Here is a 22,859-nt window from a genome sequence, read left to right on the forward strand (position 1 = left end):
CCGTGTGGGCCACGTCTGCAGATCCAGCCACTCACAGCTTCGAGCGAGCTCAGCAAATTCAGTATAAACATTCTCACACGAATTGTATGCTCTCCCATTTGAACGTTGTGTGATCCCGCACCTGAGGATTCAGCCTGTTCAAATCACAAATGCCAAGCAGGCACGTATCCTGACATTGCCTCACATACATTCCAGATGCCTTTGTTTTTTCCCACACAAACTATTCTCTCTGCTAACATCCATTCCTCTACCCCTTCCTATCCATGGGCCACTACAGCGGATTCCCACGTGAGGCTGCCTGCGCTGGTGAACCCCGCTCTAGACCCATTCCCCTCTTCACTTTATCCCCCTCCCTTCTACCATTTTAATCTCTCCTACTCCGGATCCATTCCCTGCACGAGGCTGCCTCCGCAAGTGAACTTCATCCCAAATCCCTCCTCAGCTAACCATAATTAAAGCAGAAAACGTTCCAGGCTCAAAAACCATTTTGCTGACTCTTTCTCGTTTTCCTTCAGAGATCCAGAGCCTTGGCCCTAGAAGCAAACCCGACACCAACCCCAGTTCCTCCCCATTCAGAACTGAAATTCCTAGAAATCACTCTCCCAGACTTCTTCTCCACACCCCCTAGGACTAACACTACAAACATTTCGGACAGCTTGGAAATGCTTTCTACCTAAATTACAATATGCCATTTCTAGATTTTTCTCTCCTCTCCATATCTTCCTTCACCTCACATCCCAACAAACCGAAAACTACTTACTATTGATCTACTAACTCGTTGCCTAAACACTCTTTGTCAGGGCTACTTTTCTCTAAACACCTCAAATAAAACACTAGATGCCATGTTCATCCTTGCCTTCTTTGACTTCCTCCATTGCTCTGAACTCACCACCACAAAAAAATAGACCCAAGAACCCATCCCGCTATTTTGGACCTCCACATCCTAGACAACGACACAATCAAATCCGTCCTGCTCAATCTCAGATGAACTATACTCATGCCATTCCTTTTGCATCGGTACCATAACCATAGCAGCCCACAAAGTCCTGCCTGAACACCAAACACGATTATGGGGCCACTGGCCATCCGACGCATACCTTGGCATAGTCCGCACCAACCGTCTTCATAACAGGAAGGCTCATCAAGCCCTCATCCGGTGTTAGGGGGATTCTTGCTTCATCCTCGACTTCCCAACAGGCCGGCCCCACCGTTCGGATGCAGCATGGGTCCACACCAGCCAGTCCGGAAGCCCCCCATCCCACAACAGAGGACGGGCCCGCCTAAAGCACTCAAGAGTTCTCCCATTCAAACTGCTGTGGGGGTTCTCCCGCTCGAATGCCGTGAGGGCCCCTCATTGCCAGGAGGAGAGGCTGAGGTCGTCCCGAGCACCTAGGATCCACTCCTATACTCGGAGGACCTGCCCTAGCAGCTAGGATTCACGCCTCCACACAGGCGGGCCTGGCTCCCCAAGCGCAACCCACAAGGGCTCTCCCATTCAAACCACAGCGGGGGTTCTCCCGTTCCGAACACTGTGTGAGCTATTCACTATACTATTTGTATCATGGGCTCTCCAGTTAGAAGCACGGAGGACTCTCCTGGTCGAATGCAGCAAGAGCCCTCATTCGATCACAGGTTGGGCTCGCCTGCTCGAACGGAGCAGTGTTCCATCCCTCAGGGTTTTCCCGCTTGCTGCACAGACCCATCCAATGAACTCACCAAGCCTGGAGGGAGACTTAAGGTTCAGTCCGGGTGGCTAGGATTCTCACCTCTGTCCGGGGCAACCCGGCCCTAACACGGGGGTATCATAAATACTTCGTCTCGTCTCAAATGCAAGAGGTATCATAAAATACTTAATCTCGTCTCAAATACAAGACTCCATAGAGTCTTGTGGAGTGTATTTTTGCTCAGGTCAAGCCTCGAGCCTCAAGCCCTTCACCCAGGACAGCGAGCCACAAATGTTTACACTATCATCTAAGCAGGATTACATTAACTTGCGAACTACTGAAAGTATCATGGTGAGGACTTTCCATTGATTTAGTTAAAACATGGTTTTAATGAGCTAATTATACTTTCTATCCCCTAACCCTAACCCTACCCTACTACTAAACCTACCCTCACAGAAAACTTTCTGTATTTCATATTTTCATTAAAATATGACTCAGTATTTGTTATGCTGGTTTCCTTGTTGGCTTGTCCCCATAATGTAAGAGATTTCAGGTTTTATTGTCCTTGTGGGGAACATTTGGTCCTCACAATATCGGCAAAACCTGACCCACACACATATACAGTATACCCAAAATGAGAAAACCATCCTTTGATTTATGTAGTTTTGTTTGTTTCTGACTTTTTATCTTCATGTTCCTCTTATGGGTGATGTGAGTTGCCTAGCAACCAAGCCCTCAGGTCCTGATTGTTGCCATGACAACATGGCAGGGTATCATGCAGAGAATAGAGAGGGGGGAAGAAGAAATGAGAAAGATAAAAATGAACAAAAAAATTATGAGTGAATTCATATGATTACACTGATGTATGCATCAGCAAGCAAGGAAAGGGATAGAGACATACAGTATAGAAATAAATAGTGTGAGAGAGCGAGAGGAGAATTCATCATATTAAACACAATGACAAGAAGGAGATGACCTAATCGTAGATAACCAAAAACGCATGTAAGGGGGCGTATTCATTTGCTAGGCATATACTCATATGGCCGTGAAATACATGGCTTGTGTTACAGAAAATAGTGAAAGACAGAAGAGCTTCAAATTGACATGGCTGAACACATACCAGCACATCTGAGCCAGAGGGAGTGAAAAATCCCAAATGAGATCTCAGTTGTTTCTCAATTAAATATTTAATGGAAAGCAAATATAGAAATTATAATAAGCTTTCCTATCCTGTCCTGTCCTGTTGAGAACTTGAGATCCCAACTTGTCATGTCCAGTGATCCCATCCAATTCCATTCCATCCTGTCATGGGCTGTTCAGTGCTGAGCATTGCTGTATCTGTAGTTTTCTCCGTGTGGCTGGAGGCAGAGTCATGGGCCGCAGGGTGTAAGGCCTGGCTCAGTGTTTGTTTATCCTGTTTAGTTGTTTTGAATTGTTTACTGTGCCTTCTGTGAGTGTTTAACACTGTTTATGTTGTTGACTTTGTTTACAGTGGTGGTCATTAGTTATCGCCCCCACTGACAGGCCACTCAGCATCATTAGACCCCCGCAAATGCACACACACACACACACACACACACACACACACACACATACATATGCACAGAATGAAATAAAATAAAAAAGAAGGATAAATGTTTTTTTGTTTCCACCAGTTGAAATGTTTAAGTCTGTATACATCTATCCGTGCTCCCCCGAGTTGTATTTATTCCAATATTTTTCAAAGGTCTCCTTTTGGACATATCAACACATAACAACAATCACATGTAAGTCTGATCATCTTACAAACTTCATTTTCAGTATCCCACTGGGCTTTTGTAGGAGGGTGTCATTTGGGATATTGTCATGTAATAGGGATCTTACAAGCTGCCAGCAATGTTCAGACTTATTTTTGAACAAATACAGATTTTGCAATAAGTCTGAAAAAGAGGAGGCTTTATTTTCTTAGGAGATATGTAGGCTAATAGTTGCATCTCTTTCCAGAATGAATGTTTAATTGGATATGTCCAAATGAAAAGGTCAGCCATCGGTGTTTGACATGGTCTCGAACAAAGCTGTCCGTTCAAAGTAGCTAGTGTTCTGTGATTTCCAAATTTTTAGCCAGGCTTCTACTGTGTTTCTGTTTTCTCATTTTGTTTAACATACTGTATAGGTCTATTGCAAAGAGATCAGGGAAAAATCATTGTATGGTTAACATTTTAAAATATTAAATCTTATATAAAACAGGGAGAATATCCAAGTTAATTGCATCAGGTCTATTTGCATTCAGCACCTACTACTTAGAATATTTTTGGATTATTACATCTGATATATTAATAAAAGTAAATTAAAAGAGTAATTTAAGTAGTGTTATCATTTTATTTACACAGTAGTACCGAATAGAGAGGACAGGAAATTATGGGTATAAGCTGGATTCATAGGCCACAGCTTTGATGTTCTGTTGTTCATTTACTACTGTACCACAAGTTTCAAGCATTTTATATGAACTGATCAGGGGTGTGTTTCCCATACAAATACACAACTCCACCATAGTACGATGCATTGTTGGCGAAATTAACTTGCTAGTCAAGACTGTTTCCCGAAACCCTAGTAACTATGTCGCAGATCCATCGTTCTAACCACGTTAGTTCAACAATATAGAGCTGTTATTAATGACGTAAAGCAGGGGGTGGAGTACTAACTTCTGCGGATATCAAATTATAATAGCTCATTTACACATACTCCAGAAAGCTGTTTAATGCATGAAAGCTGCTGAAGACACGAAAGCTGCATGCACCATATACTGCGACAGGTACATTGCACTGCAATAGTAGGGTTAGCCTTTACATCAGAATCCGGGGTTCCCCGATGCACTTGAGCATGTTTGCACATGCGCAGTCTTCAAAAACACATAAGAACTTCAATTATGCGTTAATATGCTGCTTATATGATCCAGAACGCAGCAGCATGATTAGTCTCCAAGAGCCCAAGAAAGCACATGTCATGCCTCTCTCCATTGGTTGCTTGCATCAAGTTCAAGGCATTAATGCTCGCTTACAGAACAAGCACTGGCTCCTCACCCCACTATCTACACTCCCTACTTCAAGTCTATGTGCCTTCCAGAAGTATACCTCGTGGGAAAAATAAAATTACTCTCCCGGACATTTACTTCAACTGTTCCTCACTGGTGGAATGACCTGCCAAACCTCACTAGAGCAGCTGATTCTTTAGCCACCTTCAAGAAACATCTAAAAATGCATCTTTTTCGTAAGGACTTGACCCAATCCTGCTAATGCAATAAATGTCTTCTTTTGCTTCGTAAAGAAAAAGTGCTTCTCTGCACAGTTTGCAACTTTGTTTCACAGCACTTATTACTACCTTCTTTGGATGAATCGCTTCTGTTGTATTCCTCTTTTGTAAGTCACTTTGGATAAAAGTGTCTGCTAAAAGATTAAATGTTAATGTAAATGTGGAGCATTTCACCAGATTTTGAATGAGAAGCGAATTAAACTACTGTGAACTAGCCTACACAAAAACTCAAAAGTCTTCCTGGAGTGTTCCACCAAAATAAAAGCCAGAGGGTTTTAAAGTTATGAAATTACAACTTAAATATATTAATATTGTATAATACAATTCAAATTTTTAGTAATAATAATAATCATCATCATATTTATTTATTTATATATTATTAATTATTATTATTATTAATATTATTTTAAAACTTACCATTATATTTAAGTTGACTGGTTTCCAAACAGTTACTGTGCGTTTGAAAAGTGGACTGATATCCTATTACGAGGTATGAAATTGTTCTTGTTTTCTCTATTTTATAATGAAATAATGTGTAGTTAGAAGTTTCTTCACACATAAAAGTTTAGGTATCGGATCGAGAGGGAGAAAAAATGGTGTCAGTGCATCCCTTGTTACTACATCATGTATTTTAGCACAGCTGGAACACTGCATTGACCAATCAGCATCCAGGACTGAAAAAAAATCTATTTTATAACGCAACACCAAGAACTCTGTTAACCTTCAAAGAACTCAAGCCAACTCAAGAACCTTGTACAGTAAAAATGGTTCTTCCAAAAGAGGGTTCCTTGTTGAACCTAAGGAAATTTAAACAAAGAACCTTTATTATGAGCATGTAAACAGCATGTACGAAGGGGAAATCTTCCAGATAGCGTAGGTGAGATCGTCTCTCATATCCCTCCTCTCATCTCTCCCTCCCTCTTTGCTTTATTGTCTCTGTCACAAACCTGTTCAGTGACTCAGAGGTGGAGCAGTCTGCCAGATTTCCAGGCTAGACCTACATCAACACACTCTCTCTCTAAATCCCCTCATCCCCTCCCTCACCCACTTGTCCAGCCACTGTCTCCCCTCTTGTCTCTTTTCCTCACTTTTCATCCCTCTTTTCCCCCTCATTGCGGGCTTTTTGGGCGGTTGTTTGTGTCTGATGAGGGCTCGTGCTAAGCTTCCTCTTCTGTGCTCGTGTGTGGTACGTATATTTTTCCTTCAAAATGTCTTATGGTGCAGGACTGCTGTTGTTCGTGTTGTTTATATCTTGACTGAGTGAATCTACGATTTGTGTGTTTGTGTCTGACTAGCTGCTCTTGATTTATGATGTGGTGCATGCATGTGAGTGTGTGAGTATCAGGAAGAGTGTGACTATATACACGTGTGCGTACATGTGTGTGTTTATATGTCGAAAAAGAAACAGGACCACAATTTTTCTTGTTATGGTCTGGATACATGTAGCAATAACTGTGGACTGGGTCTATACATTGTGCTCAAAGTATACACTGTCACAGTATACACGAATGTCTAAGTGCATATGGGTAGCTGACGCATCACATTACCATTTTCTTTAAATCTTTAAGATATAACGTCTTAGGTTAAGGCAAAATTTATGAAAGTATAAGGCAAAGTGTATGTTTTAGGTGTATACACAGGTAAATATAACACTAGATGTTGACCTGTGGAAAAAAACAAACAAACAAAAAAAAAAAAAAAACAGCTAAAACCAGCTTAAGCTAGTTATCTGGTTTTAGGTCATAGCTGGTCAGGCTGGTTTTAAAGGTGTTTTTTTTTTTTTTTTTTTTTTTGCAACTCAGGTTGGTTTTAGCTGGTCTCCCAGCCTGACTTGCTAAAAAATGCCCCAAACCACCGAGGTCTCCCAGCCAGGCTGGGCAACCAGCTAAGACCAGCCAACCAGCCTAGGCTGGTTTTGATGCTAAACTTCAAAACATAGAATTTAGAAAAAATAAAAATGGAAAACACAAGATTTAATCAAATGTTTCATAGGGCCCTACTTAAAACACTTGAAGCAATGTTTACTTCACTGAAAAACACAGTGGAAACATGCAGTTGTTTTAATTTATTATTTATATTGATATTTCACTTTTAGGCTAAAAAAGTGTGTTCAATAGCATATTATCCATTTTTAGCTGTGGTATAGAAATTGTTATAGAGAATCCAGAAATTTTACTGGTATTGGTACCCACTACTGAAACCCTACATGGTACAGTGATGATATCAGATGGTAATACTAAAGTACCATATTCATTATTTATGGTATTTGGATAATTGATGTCCATTGCATAACATATCGATTTTTTATGAACATCAAGATTGTAGTTTAAAATAAGATTGTTGTTTTCACCATTTTTAATCACACAAATAAGTACAAATATTCAATTTAATCTCTTGAGGTCATAAAACTGTATGTATATAATATAAAAAAAATAAATGTAAATAAAAATAAAAAATGTAAAAGTAGCAAAATGATTTTAGATGGCATATAGCAATGTCACACCACATGACATGTTAACTTTCCAAATGTATTTCATCTCAACTACCCACCCACATGTAATGAGTTTATTGTGCAATGTATGTGCGTGTGTGTGTGTGTGTGTGTGTGTGTGTGTGTGTGTGTGGCGATGTTTTTGTGTATCTCTGTTTAAGTGAATATGTGGACGATTTGCCTGACTAGAAACCATATGCTTGTAAATATAAGAGACCATATGCCTGTAAATATAAATGGATTGATCAGAATATGTTGTTATGTCAAAGTTAGGTAGATAAACGGACAGAAGTCTGTGTGCATGACAGCTCAGCGGGGTGGGGGTGGGGCAAAAAGAGTGAGTTTGGCATGTTGACTGATTTGATATCTACCGTATCAAACTCTAAAACTCTGTAAAGTGTCTCCAAGCTTGTGTTAAAGTACCTTATGTGCAATGAATTTCCATACTGATCCAGGCTGGTCTATGCTGGTTTGTTTCAGGTGTAACTAGTGGACCAGTATACAGCAGACCGTAGACAGTTTGTTTACATTTTCACAACTGAAAACAAGGCTGTGAGGGATATTTTTAATTATTTGAACTACGTTAACAATACTGAATGAAATATAAGTATTGAATGGATTGAATGTATTGAATGAAATATAACTATATTGATACATTTCTCTCGATTCTGTCTGCCATCTTGGATGAAAACTTTTGTAGGATATCTCGAAGGATACATGCAATGCTGCCTTAGAATTTGGTCAAAATAAGGTATCTTATCAGGCAGCACAATATCGAGAAAAAAGCTTTTACATCAGGAGCGCACTTATAATACCTTAAATCAGAGGCGGACTGGCCAATCGGGAGAACCAAGACTTTACCCGGTGGGCTGGCCACCAAAGTGGGCCGCAGTATGATGAAGGGGGCCGAGAAATGGTGCTGCAATATGCCGAAGGGGGCCGCGATATGAAGAAGGTGACAGCGATTCACATTTCCACCCCAACACACCGACAAATTTTCTCCAGGGCCGATTTCTGTTCCCAGTCCGCCTTTGCCTTAAATGCTGCCTATAGGTAGGCAGCTCACCAGGGAATAGAAACAAAGCTAATGCATGCTGGTGACCAGCTATTCTAGTCTTTTTGGCAGGGTATGAAAGTGTTCTAGACTGAAAAAAAGCCCTTTTAACGATATTAATCATTTTAGGGAAAAATAAAAAAATAGCTGGAAAGAGGAGCGAGGGAAAATTTCTAAAAGAATGATTGTGTCACTAGTTGGCCTATATGGGCCCCAGAGGATGGGACTGATGGTGAGTTTGTGTGTTTTTAAATGTAGTGCACAGGGCCGTTTCTGGCTATAAATGGTATAAGCGGCTGCTTAGGGCCCCCGAGCCACCCTAACCCTAACCCTAACCCTAACCCTAACCCTAACCCTAACCCTAGCCCTACAGAGCAAGGTGTTTTTTTTTTATTAGAAAAATGTATAACTTAATATGGTTATTTATTGTTATTTATAATAATTTATTATTACATTTTATAGTTATTTATTGGTAATTTATTGTAAATTTTTGGTTAATTTATTGGTAATTTTTTTGCGTGTTGTGTAATTCATATATATTTCAATTTTAAGTTTTTTTGAAGACTATATTGCAGTGTCATTCTTGGGTGGGCCTGTGTACGGGGCTCCAAATAGGAACTGACTTGGGCTCAGAATATGCTCTGAAATGGCCCTGGTAGTCAAGGGCGTAGATTTGGCTTGAATATTGGGTTGGGGGTTGTACTTGCTTGTTTTGATTATTGGGGGGGGGTTACCTCCCCCCATCCCCCCTGGAAACTATGACATTCTTGGTAGTGGATGGATGTATTTATTAGTTAAGGGGTTTATATGATCAATAGCACTATTTGGACAGCAATTGTTTCTCAGGGTCACGTCTGAAAACTTGCATTGTTCCTCTTTGATAAAAACCCATTCAGACAACAAGTAATTGATGAGCGACAAAGGGAGTTCTGCTATCCAATGAAACCAGAAGTTTGCTCCAACATGTTCAGTCACATAACCGTATTCCAAAAGGGCATTGAGTAAAATAGCCTTGACATGTCCACCTACCGGTTGCTGTCATAATAATGTCCAATTGTAACAGTTTATCCAAGTGGATCTTTGATTTTATTTATTTTTTCTCTTTCTTATGAACTGTGAGCCGAAAATCTCATGGAAGCACAACAAAATGGAGTGTCTGCTTTTGCAATCGCGTTTTTCATCTCACATTTGCTTGTATGACACTATCATTTAGGTTAAGGTTTAAGGTTAAGGGTAGGGAGGTAGGTTTTGTTAATTTAAAACTCTATACAATCTGTCTGGGAGAACATTTAACTCGCTTTTAGCGCCACACAGTGGACATTCCCCCCCTGAACTGCCGTGATACTTGTAATGAATACATAATGTCATTTTGCAAGTATTTCACTACAGTCACGTAATTTTCATGAGATTAGTCAATCAGCAAGGCATGTGTTCTCATGTTCATGCTCTGTGAGATAATTTACTGTCGATCTCTCGAACAAATCATTCTAATATGCTGTGAGGGTACTTTTTACACTGCCAAAGCCACCCCTGTATATCTAAAGGAGCAATTATTTAAATCTGAATAGACTTTATCAATCAACGAGGAACAATTTAAAGGAAGAACAAATGTTTGTTTGGAAATAACTCAGTTGTGCCGAAAATTGTAATAACTTCAGCAAGATGCTAACAAGTTCAGTAATGAGACTTGGTGCTCAAAGGTGGCTCTGATGCTGCTTTGGTTCTGTGTAAATGAAAAGCAGCTTTAGTGCAGCCTTAAACTTTGTTCTTGTCATAACAGTATAGATTTTGTAATTTCATATATTCAGTTATAATTTTTCATCAATATTTCAATATTTCATTGCATTATTTCTGCAATAATAATGTAATTCCTGTGTAAATACCTTTATGCGAGCTCTGTATCATTTTCTTCTTTAAATGCAGTATCCACTCCATCTCTGCAGTGTAAAGACCAGCATGATCACATGGGAAGTCAGCATGCTGTTTCCGAAAGTTCCGTTACCCTAGGATTGGCAACAGTATGCCGACTCACTGACATGCCCTATCTCCCATCGGACGTATTTGGAACAGCTCAACAACGATTACATTCCCTTGTGGCTTGACTGGTAGCACATTGCGTCAGTTGCATGGGAAACCACAGTTCAATCCACATTCAAACGAGGAAGTAATCACGTTTGTATAAACAATCACAAGAATGATAAGGAGGTTGCATTTTTATCCCTAACATTCCATTTTGTCTCTACTAATGTTTGTGGTTAGATTTGGTTTTGGTTGGGGAGAGATTAAATAACATTTCTCTTCACTGTTTTACACCCTGTTCATCTGAAAACAATTCTTTTTACAACTGGCTTCTGGCGACCTCTCCTGGATAAAAAATTTATGTCACACTTGTTTATATGCTCTGAAACACTTACCACTTTAGCCTCTGGAGGCAGTGTTTTCAAATTCGGTCAACGTATACCGATTTCGGCTTAAGAAACATCAGCACACACTTGCGGAGTTTTATGTGAGATCAGGCTGGTAAAGACAGCATATTTACATAAAATCTGGAGGACGATGCATGTGCAGAATGACTGATTTTAATGAATTACTAAATTGTAATCAAGGAATTCTATTGAGTGGCTGTAGATATAGTATTTCTCAGGTTGACACTTGAATAGGGTAAAGTATTTGTGTACACATAACATTTATGGGTCTTTGATTCAGAGGTATTTTTTTTTTAAAGCATATTAAACATCTTTCAAAAATCATGTTGCTATTTTGGTATTTCATGTTTTGCATGTTGCTAATTTCCTATAAATGCAGTCTGCATTAAAATATTGAATAGGTTTAATGCAATTTTGGTGGAATTAGCAGTACTAGATCGTAGGAAGATGCATATTTCTAAGAATGTGGCATTAATAAATATTTCAGCAGTTAGTTTTCATGTGGAATGCAGCTCTTGGTATGGGCGTATGTGTGTAGTTTTTTTAAAAAATGGGATAAGACTATGATAGCTTAGATTTGTGTGTTTGATTGTACAATGAATATGTTCTATTCTGTGAAATATCTTCTTATAATGACAGATACACATATAAACACACAAATACATACATATACATGAACATACAGCCTGCCAACTCACTAACCGCTAGGGAATCCCCGCCCCTGCAGATGTTACTATGGCAACGCTTTCTGGACTAGGGAGGGAGTCCCCCTTTTCTTGGCTCTTTCAGCTGAATAGGAAATATATTAACTGCCAGCTGTAGAGTGCTCTGACTGGCTGCAAAGCATTACAGGACAGGAAGCAAGACAATGTATGTAAAAAAGGATATTATACAGAAACTCTAAGCTCAAAATTAAGAAATATAGGGTTATAGGTTTAAAGATGCGAAATTGTAACTTTTGCTTTACAACAAAATCTGAAATTATGGCTTAGAGTTATAGAATTATTGGAGTTTTGTGGCTTTTAGTCTGTGTCTGTTAGCTTTGAGGCCAACTATATTCAGTGTACTAATAAAAGTTGACAAAATAAACTTTTAACAGATAAATGCCTTGAAGATTTACAGACTTTGTATTCTGGAAAAACAGACCAGAAATAGAGTGCAACAGTCTGGTTCTGGAAGTAAAAATCCTATAAATTTTTTCTATAGGCGAACTGATTTTTAACGATAACTTAAACACCTTTAAAGACAGAACTATAGTGATCTCTGAGTTTGTTCATCGATGATATATGCTTCTTTTTAAGCCATTATTTCAACATCATTGCTTAAAAATCGTGTTTAAAAGCTAAATTCCTTGTGAAGAACTACACTAGCCATGATCCTGAAGAGAAAGATCACCAATCAGAGAATCATGTCCAACAAAGTGCACCAAAAGAGCTCTGCTGCGACCGCCCACTGTAAAACTATTTGCAAATATCAAAATATTTTGCAATAAACTTTAAATATATTGTTTCTACACTTAAAATCAACTACTCAAAATCAATAGTTTTATACATTCTATCGTTATTTGATATATATTACATTATATGCAGTGCTTCATGGGATTGTAGTTCATTCCCTTTTGAAACACGATAAGTACAGAGCCTTGTACCTTTGTCTTTTTGTCCAATTTTCAAATACTTTTTTGCTTCAAATCAAAGTTTCTAATGTTGTGATTCACCTCTGAGCTGGTTGGTTTCATTCCTGGCTTAGAACTCTTTTATGAAGGATTTTTATGAAATCCCTACAGAAGAAATGAATAGGACAAAATACTTCCGGAACAAAGACAGCTGAAAAATTGTTTCGCTTTATTGATGACTCATGTTGCATTCATGGGAATATCCAAACTTTTGTCCAATTAAATGCTCAGTTGAATGAGAATGTCCCTCCCCTAATACCAACTTCTGACAAGCAATAGCAAGTTGCAAATCATGCTTCATTTCTATGATGGAAAATAAAGGCTTTTGGCTATTTAAAAAAAAAGAGACAAGACGTTTGATGTGACCTGCTCCAACTTCCTTTTTCAGTAGGCAATTCATCAACACAGGAAGAAAACTGTGCTTGTTATGTGATTTCATGTGGCCTTAAAAGGTAATTGAAAGTCATGGAAATCTCTAGTGAATAAAAATGTGTCTTGTTGAGCTCTTGTATTTAATTAGCAAGAAATTGCCCTTGGAGTGCAGTCTCTATGAAAATATTTTTTTAAATATTTATGCCTGGAAGTCATGGTAATTAATGGTCAAAAAGTGTGGGAACCCTGGCATTATTTGGCATTAGTCTAATAAATAATGTGTGATAAAGTTGGCCTATATGACATATATGGCCATATATGATGCGATTGCACAGTTTTCTCTATAGATTTTATTTTATTTTTTTTATCAGTGAATAAACGAAATTGTAACACTTCACATTAATGTTCCCTGTGTAAAGGGTTTATAAAGTGGTTCATTAATGACTAATAAGTCATTAACAAATGCATTATAAATCATTGACATGCAGTTATAACAACATAAATAAAAAAGGCAACTTTCATGCAATACTTGCCAAATGGTGTGCATTTTAACTTACATGTTATAAATGCTTAATAACACCTATTTACACTTATATTAATCAAAAACATGAAATGCCCTAATTCATGATTTATCTCACAATGCAGCAAGACTATGAGCGGGGATTTTATCATTTTCCTACATTCCGCTTTGTGTTTAATTAATTACTGTAATGGCTTAACTCACTTGTGTTGTCACTTCCCTTGTCATGTTGATGTGAAAAGAATGGTGCTACTCCGAGTGTCCCAACTTAACTTATCCTAGTTACCTAAAGTCCTCTGCAAAAACAGTCTTCATTCTCATTCACATCATATATCATTTAATAAAGCCTGATGGCCATTAAACTTTACGTGCATAGGTTTCTAATGTTGGCCACTCCTTAATAAATGCTTCACACATGTCTACTTAATATTAAGGTCAATTTTCATATGTTACTAATGTTGAATAAGTGTAATTAAGCATTTATAACATGTGTGGTAAAATGGCTCACTATATGGCAAGTATTGCATGAAAGTCACCCTTGCTATGCATGTTGTTATAACTGCATATCGATGATTTATAAGGCATTTGTAAATTAATTATTACCCCTTTATAAACCCTTAACAACAGGGAACATTGCTGTAAAATGGTACCCAGAAAATGTGTCTCCATGATGCAAATATTAGCCTATACAACTGTAAAACTGGACAACATTTTCACAATCTCTCAATCATGTTAAGCCACTTGCTACTTATGCTGAACATGTTTTACATTTTCATTTCTATTTCATCAATATGCATGTATGGTTGTGTGTGTGAAACAGAGGGGGATACATATACAGTGTGTGGGAGAATATTTTTGATCTAAGTGCAGCATTCATACTATAGTCATGGTCTAGGCACAATTCAGAGTATATTAATATCAATGGAAACTGACCGTTCCATTGAAAAGATACACACAATTAACAAATACGTGCACAAACCTACTGTATAGGCTGCTTGTGTCTACAGCTGCTACAGCTTTTTTCACTATTATATGAGTCATAATCACTCATTTAAAACATTTAACTACAAACATTTCCCACTAAGTTTGGACACTTAAGCCATCCTTAAAAATGTATGAATGTTGTTGCATCAGACAAATAAAATATTAAGCCAAGTGGCATTATTGTAAAGAAAGAGCACACTTTTTAAGGTAAAACATTTGCAAAAATGGCTAAGAAAAGTGTAGCTGAAGTAGTTCTGTTTGCAGATGCCACTTGTTTTGATATTTACCAATGCAGTGGAAGTCATGCATTAATAAGTGTGGCTTATGTGTCCAATGACATTTATTTTGTAAGAGAATAGCACTTATTTATAATTGTGCTGCTTGTGTATGTGACAGAGGTGTAAAGGAACAGTTTTGTTTTTTGTTGTTGTAAAGGAACAGTTTGATGAGCTGCTTTTTGTGCACTTACGTCACCGACGAGTAGAAGTCTCGCGCCGCAGTCGGTCCTGAGATGAATGCACAATACTGTTGTCACCTGGCTCTCAAGCGCCGCCAAACGAGCGTAAAAAGACTGTGACAACTCGCTCAAGTAGTGCTAAGTAATCGTTTATGAACAACCCTGAAGCAGCCATAATTTTTCTGGTGGTTAAAGTATGCATCAAAAGCCGATGCTTTGATGCTATGATTTAATAACAACTAGTTTAAGTCTGGGACATGTTTCGGTTCTACTCTCACCGTCTGATTTTCACTGTTTTTGCAGTATTTCCGTGTCTTGCGGAGATCAAGAGCTATGAAGGATACAGAGAGAGTGTGCAGGGGGCGCGCAGATGATGCGCGGTCACACTAAAGATCGTTAAACAGTCTTGTCTTTCAGCACCACGGACAGGTCACAACGGATGTGCACCAGCAGAGGGCGCTCTAGACACACGGCACAAATTGGTGGTCGCCTCAGACCTCTAAATCTGCATTCTTTGGTGAAATGGTGTGTGCCGAATGAGAGAGAAGGAAGAGAGATCCTGCCCCCTATACCAGACCACTCCTTACAAAAAAAATCACCATGGTAACCATAGCTTCCACCAAAGTACCATAAATATCTCCTAACAGCGTGAGAAACTTTCTGAATCTTTCTGTCATGTTGTTTACTTTCTGTTCTGACAACAGTGGTGGTGAATACCAAGTTACCACAGTTTTACAGTAGGATAATAACAATAACTGCAGTCGGCAAAATATGGTATATCGGTGGGGACTTTAAAGAAGAAACCTACAAACATGCATGCTAACATATCTATTCAACTGAAAGTTACAGAAACATTTGGCATTTAGATATTGGAAACATATTAATACAATTATTTCCACTTTATTTACATAGCTTAACCATTTCCAAATTCTTCCCTTTGCTTGAATGTTTGCAGAAAAATACAATATTTAAACGAAATAGTTGCGCCGTAGTCATGGGGCGTAGAATACCAGGGGGATGCGGGGGACATGTCCCCTCACTTTCAATAAAACCAAAGTTCGTCCCCCGCACTTTTTCACAGGGCAAATGTGTTTACGCTGTGTCTTTCATACAGCATATGTCTAAATGTGTAAATGCAAAAGTTAAAATTCACTGGTCAATCATGTAATTCATTCAATACAAATTTGTAATCGATTGAGAGCCTTAAAAAAAATATATCTTATATATTTATGTTCAATTTGCGCTAATTGTTCTGTCCCCCCTCACTTTTGAAATTATTTCTACGCCCATGTCTGTCGTAACCTATTCGAAGTAACTGTAGCTATATTCAACACTGTTATTGTGTGTATGTTGTGTCAAAATCCTTTATAGGCCTAATTTCCAATTTTGGAACTAATGGGATCAAATAAGAGTCATCTAGGATCCTACTGGATGAACTAAAATCCCAGTTTATTTTCCAAAATGTCAGTTTAACCAGTAGGATCCTGTTTGATTTTTAGAAGATTCATATGTGATCCCTTAAGGATTAGCACCAATTCATGAGAGAAATTAAATTAGCATTCCTTTGGATTTTTTTATTTTATTTTATTTATTTTTTTATTTATTTTTATTTTTTTAACAAGGGTGTTTGTGTCATGTTTCTGATCCTGCCAACAAAGCGTCTTTAATCTGAAGAGAAAATGAAGGAGATCCAATCGATTTCACACCACCGGTCGTCAGTCTTGAGTTAGTGAGCTCAGTCAGTGGCCTTTATCAAAGCAAGCTCATCCACGTCACCGTTTAAACCTCCCACTCAGCATCCGCAGCGCTGAGGATGAGAGAGTTTAGGACTTCTTCCGCTTTTTGAATACATCGCGGTCCACGCAGACCGTCGCGAGACTCACGGTCCTTCTTTGGCTACGCGCTGAGCGGAGCGAGGGCGGCCGGTGATCGGTGTGTAACGTGTCTATGGGTGTTGACGTGATGTCTCCTCCTCTGAGGAACCTCAAGTGCTTTTCTCCAGTGATGTGCCAGTGCAAACTTATATGTAGCAACCGGACGCTTTCGCTTATGTTTGGCTGTAAGGTAAGCTAGGAGCGCGCGCGCCCGTCCGTTTTTATTGGGTTTTCGTGAGAAAATGTGATTTTAGAAACGCGATACAATTATGTTTGGTGGCATAATTCTTACCATGTGTCAACCCCAGTGTTTTGGTAAAAAAAAAAAAAAAAAAAAAAAAAAACCTGAATGAAAAATGTTATGTTGTGTGTTTGTGAGTGCACGCGCATGAAAAAATAAATGAAAATACAACGTATTGACATTACCGTAGGCTACATCACCGGTTCCGGTTGACTGGAGGTTTTTTTATTTTTATGTTTTTTTATTTTTTTTTTTCGATTCCACATACAATGCTGCAGCTTTGTAAAAAAAAAAAAAAAAAAAAAAAAAAAAAAAAAAAAAAGCAATCTATTAAAGGCTTGTTGTATGTCATAGCTGCATGAATGCCAGAGATATCGGAAGGTCGGTCAGTGATTTGTCGTATCAGCTTTACGGTCAGTGCCACTCTCAGACAATGCTATTGCATTATGGCTCTCTTGTCTACAGTACTACATAAAGTGCCCATCTCACAGCTGGAAAATCCATAAAAGCTGATCTGAACGGTTAAGTGTGACTATGACACAATCGTTTCTGCCCAGGAAAAAGTTGCTCCTATAGCGGAGCATGTTGTCACATTGTATGGGGTGAGTTGTCACAAGGGGGACCTGCTGTTTTTTGACACTGATTTGAGAAGAATACGTGATGAAATATGATATATATATACTACCTGAAGAAGACGAAAAAAGTCACATTCCGCAGAATATCTGCATTAAAAATGTATTATAAGCTATTTAATGATTTTTCGGCAATATCTTAACATAAAGGAAACACAAAACAATGAAACAGCAAAAATGGACAAACATACCAAACAAAAATAGAAAAACAATATGTTTGCCAATAAAAATGGTAAACCATGAAATGTAAAAAATTACAACATATAAACCACATGTGACAACAACACCCAATTTCATATTTACTGTATGAAAGAAAAAACAAAACAAAAAAAAAACCTTTAACTTATTTTTCCTAAAAATCCATATTCAAACTATTGAGTTCAAAATTGAGGCTTTGGGGAATACCCATAATGCCTTGCACTTAAATAATTTAATTATGTTTCCTTGGTCAAAAGGAACATATGGGGTTTTTAAATAATCAATATTAAGAATATATATATATATATATATATATATATATATATATATATATATATATATATATATATATATATATATATATATATATATATATATATGTTTTAGCTCTTTTCTAGTATTATTTATGTTGTTTTGTTGCAAGTAGTTGTTTCGTGTGATGTCATATGGGGATCTGTGCCGCCTTTGGTTATGTTGGGCCCTGTTAACACTATCTCAGTTCTCCTTGTGCATGTGCAACTGAAGTACAGGTGTCTGAATTTCTGTGGAGAATTAAGTTTATTTAATGATTGACCTAGAATCAGTTATAATCTTCTTTATTTAAGATGTGTAATTGTATGACCTAAATTTGAGTCCATTCAGTTAAACTTATTAAGTTGAAACAACAACATTTAAATAGAAAATCTGAGTTGTGTACTTGCATCTAGTTAACTTAACTTAAATAGTTAAGTTCATTCTATATGATCACAAAGTTAAGTGAACTTAATTACACAAGTTTTGGAGATGTCATTACTCTAAGTAAAGTCAATTTATTAGGGTTTTCAGTGTGAGAAATTTCAGTTAAATCTGCCTTCATTTTACAGTTGACTCTTGCCTTAGCATATCCCAGTATTGTTTTATTGTGTTCAATTGATTACCCAAGAGTTATTAGAAAAATATGAGGATATTGGAATTTTAGTTTGGAGGAACTTTTCGAATATTGTGTTTGAAACATAAAGTATTTAAACACTCCTGGAGAAAACAAGCATTTGTGCATTTGGACCTTTGACACAAAACCTTTTAATTACTGAGATATAGCCCTTGTGACAACTTCCTTGTGTGACGACTAGCCCCAGTCTCCCTTAAATCCACTGATGAGCCAAAACATTATGCCTAATGTGCTGTTGGTCCTCTGCGTGCCATTGCCATGAAGGGTGTACCTGGTCTGCAACGATGTTTAGGTAGGTGGCATATGTCAAATTGACATCCACATGAATGGCCGGACACAGGGTTTCCCAGCAGAACATTGCCCAGAGCATCACACTCCCTCCACCGGCTTGTAGTCTTCCCACAATGCATCCTGGTGCCATCACTTCCCCAGGTAAATGGCGCACATGTACATGGCCGTCCACATGATGTAGAAGAAACTGAGACTCGTCGGACCAGGCGACCTTCTTCCACTGCTCCAAGGTCCAGTTCCGATGTTTGTGTGCCCATTGTAGGCATTTTTGATGGTGGACAGGGGTCATCATGGGCACTCTGACCTGTCTATGGCTACGCAGCCCCATATGCAGCAGGGTGCGATGCAATGTGCGTTGTGACACATTCCTCCCGTAATCATCATTACAATTTTCTGTGACTTGTGCCACAGTAGACCTTCTGTTGGTTTGGACTAGACGGGATAGCCTTCCTTGCCCTCATGCATCGATGAGCCTTGGGCACCCAACACCCTTTCGCCGGTTTGTGGTTTGTCCCTCCTCGGACCACTGTCAGTGGGTACTCACCACTCCTGACTGGGAGTACCCCACAAGCCTTGCCATTTCAGAGATGATCTGACCCAGTTTTCTGGCCATAACAATGTGGTCCTTGTCAAAGTTGCTCAGGTCTTTACTCCTGCCCATTTCTCCTGCGTTCAACACGTTGACTATGAGAACTGATTGTTCGCTTACCATCTAATCTACCCAGACCTTGACATGTGACCTTATTAGGAGATGATCAACATTATTAGCTTCACTTGTGAGTGGTCATAATGTTTTGGCTCATCAGTGTAAATACAGATACTTACTGCACTTCTTTGACAATTCTCCAACTCGTACTTTTTCTATGTCAAGAGTTTACATTTGAGCATGTATTGGTCATGTTTTCTTGAGTCTCTCCATTATAACAAGCCAAACATTACTGTGTGTTCAACATAAATGATAAATTAAAACATCACCCTAGCAGTAACAGATGGGATGTGTTTGGATTGATCAGGATGCTGTGTGACTGGTGCTGCAGTTTTGTTCAGTATCAGAGCACTGTGATTTGAGCAGGGTCGATATTTCCTGTATGAAATAGATTGAGACACAGACAATGGCTGAGATGATGACCTTGGAAAACTGTGAGTGTGGAGAGGGCCACTGTACTGAAAAGCACTGTCAAAGAGAGAGTTGAAGTATTAAATGTGCTGCAGTCGTTCTAATACTCAGACTGTTGCCTATAACTATGTTATATAATGCTTTTGTAAATCTTATAATGTCTTTTTCTATTCATAAGACATTTATTTTCATACTGTTTTTTCCAAATCTTGGTGCCATTTAATGACGCTAATTCATTGAATGTACACTACCCATCAAAGGTTTGAACACACTTGACTTAAATATTTCTCTTGATCTTAAAACCTTTTTTTCCCAAAGGTGTATGCTTAAATGCCTGAAACAGGTTTTGTAGAAACTAATTTTGTCTCTATCCACAGTTTTAATTGAGCTCATCTCTGTGGCAGATGGGTGGTGGCATCAGTTTAGCCAAATACAGCCAAACATTTGACATCTTTGAACGTCTGTGCTAACATATTGCTGAGTAATTATTCATGAAGTGTTTCCTGATTGTGTCTCAACTCTGAGTAATAGGAGTCAGATGAATTACAAAGAAAGAACACAATAGAATAAATTGAAAGAGAAGAGGAAAGCATAAACTGAAAGAATGTTACAGACAATGGTATAGTGTTAGACTGAACACCTGTTTATAAACTAGAATTTTATTTAGTATAGATATCTGATACATTGTCTCATACAATACATTGATTGATATATTGATTTAGCCTATATACTGATAGAAACAGTTCTTAAAGAAAGTGTTCACCCCCATCATGTATTTCTCAGTCTGTTGTGTTGCAGACACTAAAGTATATTTAAATCAGTTGTGTTTTTTGCAACATATTCTCATGACAACTCATAATGATTTGTAAAAGATGGTGAAATCATAAGATATAATACAACTTTGCTTGTACAGAAAGGTACAACTTTTAATCCCATAGAGGCCAACCCATCAACAAGCAGAATTTCATATCGATACAATTCAGCCATAAAATTTGATACCCTCCTTTCCGACACTTTATTTTAAAAAAGGAAACGTCTATGAACAAATTTGGCTACTCATTCCATATTTATTTATGTCAATAACGTCCTGGTTGCTTTCGTAACCTCCGTTCCCTGATGGAGGGAACGAGACATTGTGTCGATGTAGTGACACTAGGGGTCACCCTTGGGAGCCCCAAACACCTCTGCTTTTTTGAAAAAAGGCCAATGAGAATTGGCGAGTGGAATTTGCATGCCACTCCCCTGGACATACGGGTATAAAAGGAGCTGGTAAGCAACCACTCATTCAGGTTTTGTGCTGAGGAGCCAAGACCAGGTCCCAGCCATTTCAGCAGGTAGTTCAGCATTGTGGCAAGAGGGACACAACGTCTCGTTCCCTCCATCAGGGAACGGAGGTTACGAAAGTAACCAGGACGTTCCCTATCTGTCACTCACTCGACGTTGTGTCGATGTAGTGACACTAGGGGTCCCTATACAAAACGCCACAACTAGCTGAACTGTGTTACATGAACTGGTGGTGTGTGACGGGCAGACTGCTGTGTGCCTCGTAGCCAGCGCGCCAGGCCATCACGTAACCTCCCCCAACACTCTTATGGGCATCGAACGGTCTATCAGGAACAAGTCGACTGCCCAACTACAGGGACAGGCTAGCCCAGCCGAGGCTTCTTTTCCCTCTCTTTTCTCCCCAAAAAGAGTGGAATTTGTTAACTGACTGGGAGCCATAAGTGTCTGCGCCAGGGTGTGTCCCTCCCAAGGGGAAGACACCGCGGAGACCACACCCCACCCAAAACGAGGGGCGGGGGGGTATTTTGAGTGGAATACGTCACATGGTCTTACCAAGTCTTGTCAGAAGTATGTCATGTGGAGAGGTCCCATGGTAGGTCCTATCCGAAGGGGGAGGAGTTTCTACAGAGCATGGCGACTGGGGGCTGAGGGGCCTCTGCCCAAGGAAGATGCAGTTTGCCATCAGGGAAACAATTTTGCGGAAAATTTCACATGGGGTCGCCTTCGGGGAACCAGCACATGTGGAGCACCTACCTCAGTACAGGGGCTCATTAGCGCACGTACTGGGCCGGTCAGCGAGTTTCTCCGCAAACTCAACTGCCAGAGGGCTAAGGAGGAAAGTCATCCAGAGATCACAGTCTGTGAACACGACTGGGAGTCAAGAGCACATGTCTTCACCTCAAGGGAGGGGAAAGGCGCTATGCACAAGCGGTACACCCGGACAGTTGTCCCAGAACTTACCTGCTCGTGCCTGCCAATACACGGGATGAGACCGGCTCAACCCGGAGATTGTAGAACCTCGGAAAGGTGTTGGGTGTTGCCCAGCCTGCTGCTCTGCAGATGTCTGCCAAAGAGGTGCCACTGGCCAGGGCCAAGGAGGCCGCCACACTCCTGGTGGGGTGGCACGTCTGGAGCCTGATATGCCATCGTGATGGCTTCGATGACCCAGTGGGCGATCCTCTGTTTGGAGACAGCGCTTCCTTTCCGCTGTCCACCAAAGCAAACAAAGAGCTGCTCGGAGCTTCTAAGGCACTGCGTGCGATCAAAATAGATGCGTAAAGCTCGCACCGGACACAGCAACGCCAAGGCTGGGTCTGCCTCCTCCTGGGGCAGCGCTTGCAGGTTCACCACCTGATCTCTAAAA

General features: G+C 39.3%; 1 protein-coding gene across 4 annotated transcripts in view; it reads left to right on the forward strand.

Moving 5' to 3' along the window:
• LOC127426041 (disks large homolog 4-like) overlaps positions 1-22,859 on the forward strand; it is a 201,325-nt gene that overhangs the window by 52,089 nt on the left and 126,377 nt on the right. For 2 of the 4 annotated variants that reach the window (XM_051672513.1, XM_051672520.1), the window contains exon 1: positions 16,706-16,995. The exons of 1 other annotated variant lie outside the window; for it this stretch is intronic. In XM_051672513.1, the coding sequence (XP_051528473.1) occupies positions 16,879-16,995 (117 nt within the window). In that variant the 5' untranslated portion in view covers positions 16,706-16,878. Of the gene's footprint in view, positions 1-6,074; positions 6,139-16,705; positions 16,996-22,859 lie in introns of those variants that run through there. One more of the 4 variants, XM_051672528.1, reaches the window with a different exon arrangement.

Source organism: Myxocyprinus asiaticus, chromosome 3 (assembly GCF_019703515.2).
Source record: "Myxocyprinus asiaticus isolate MX2 ecotype Aquarium Trade chromosome 3, UBuf_Myxa_2, whole genome shotgun sequence".
In the NCBI taxonomy this organism is placed as follows: Eukaryota; Metazoa; Chordata; class Actinopteri; order Cypriniformes; family Catostomidae; genus Myxocyprinus; species Myxocyprinus asiaticus.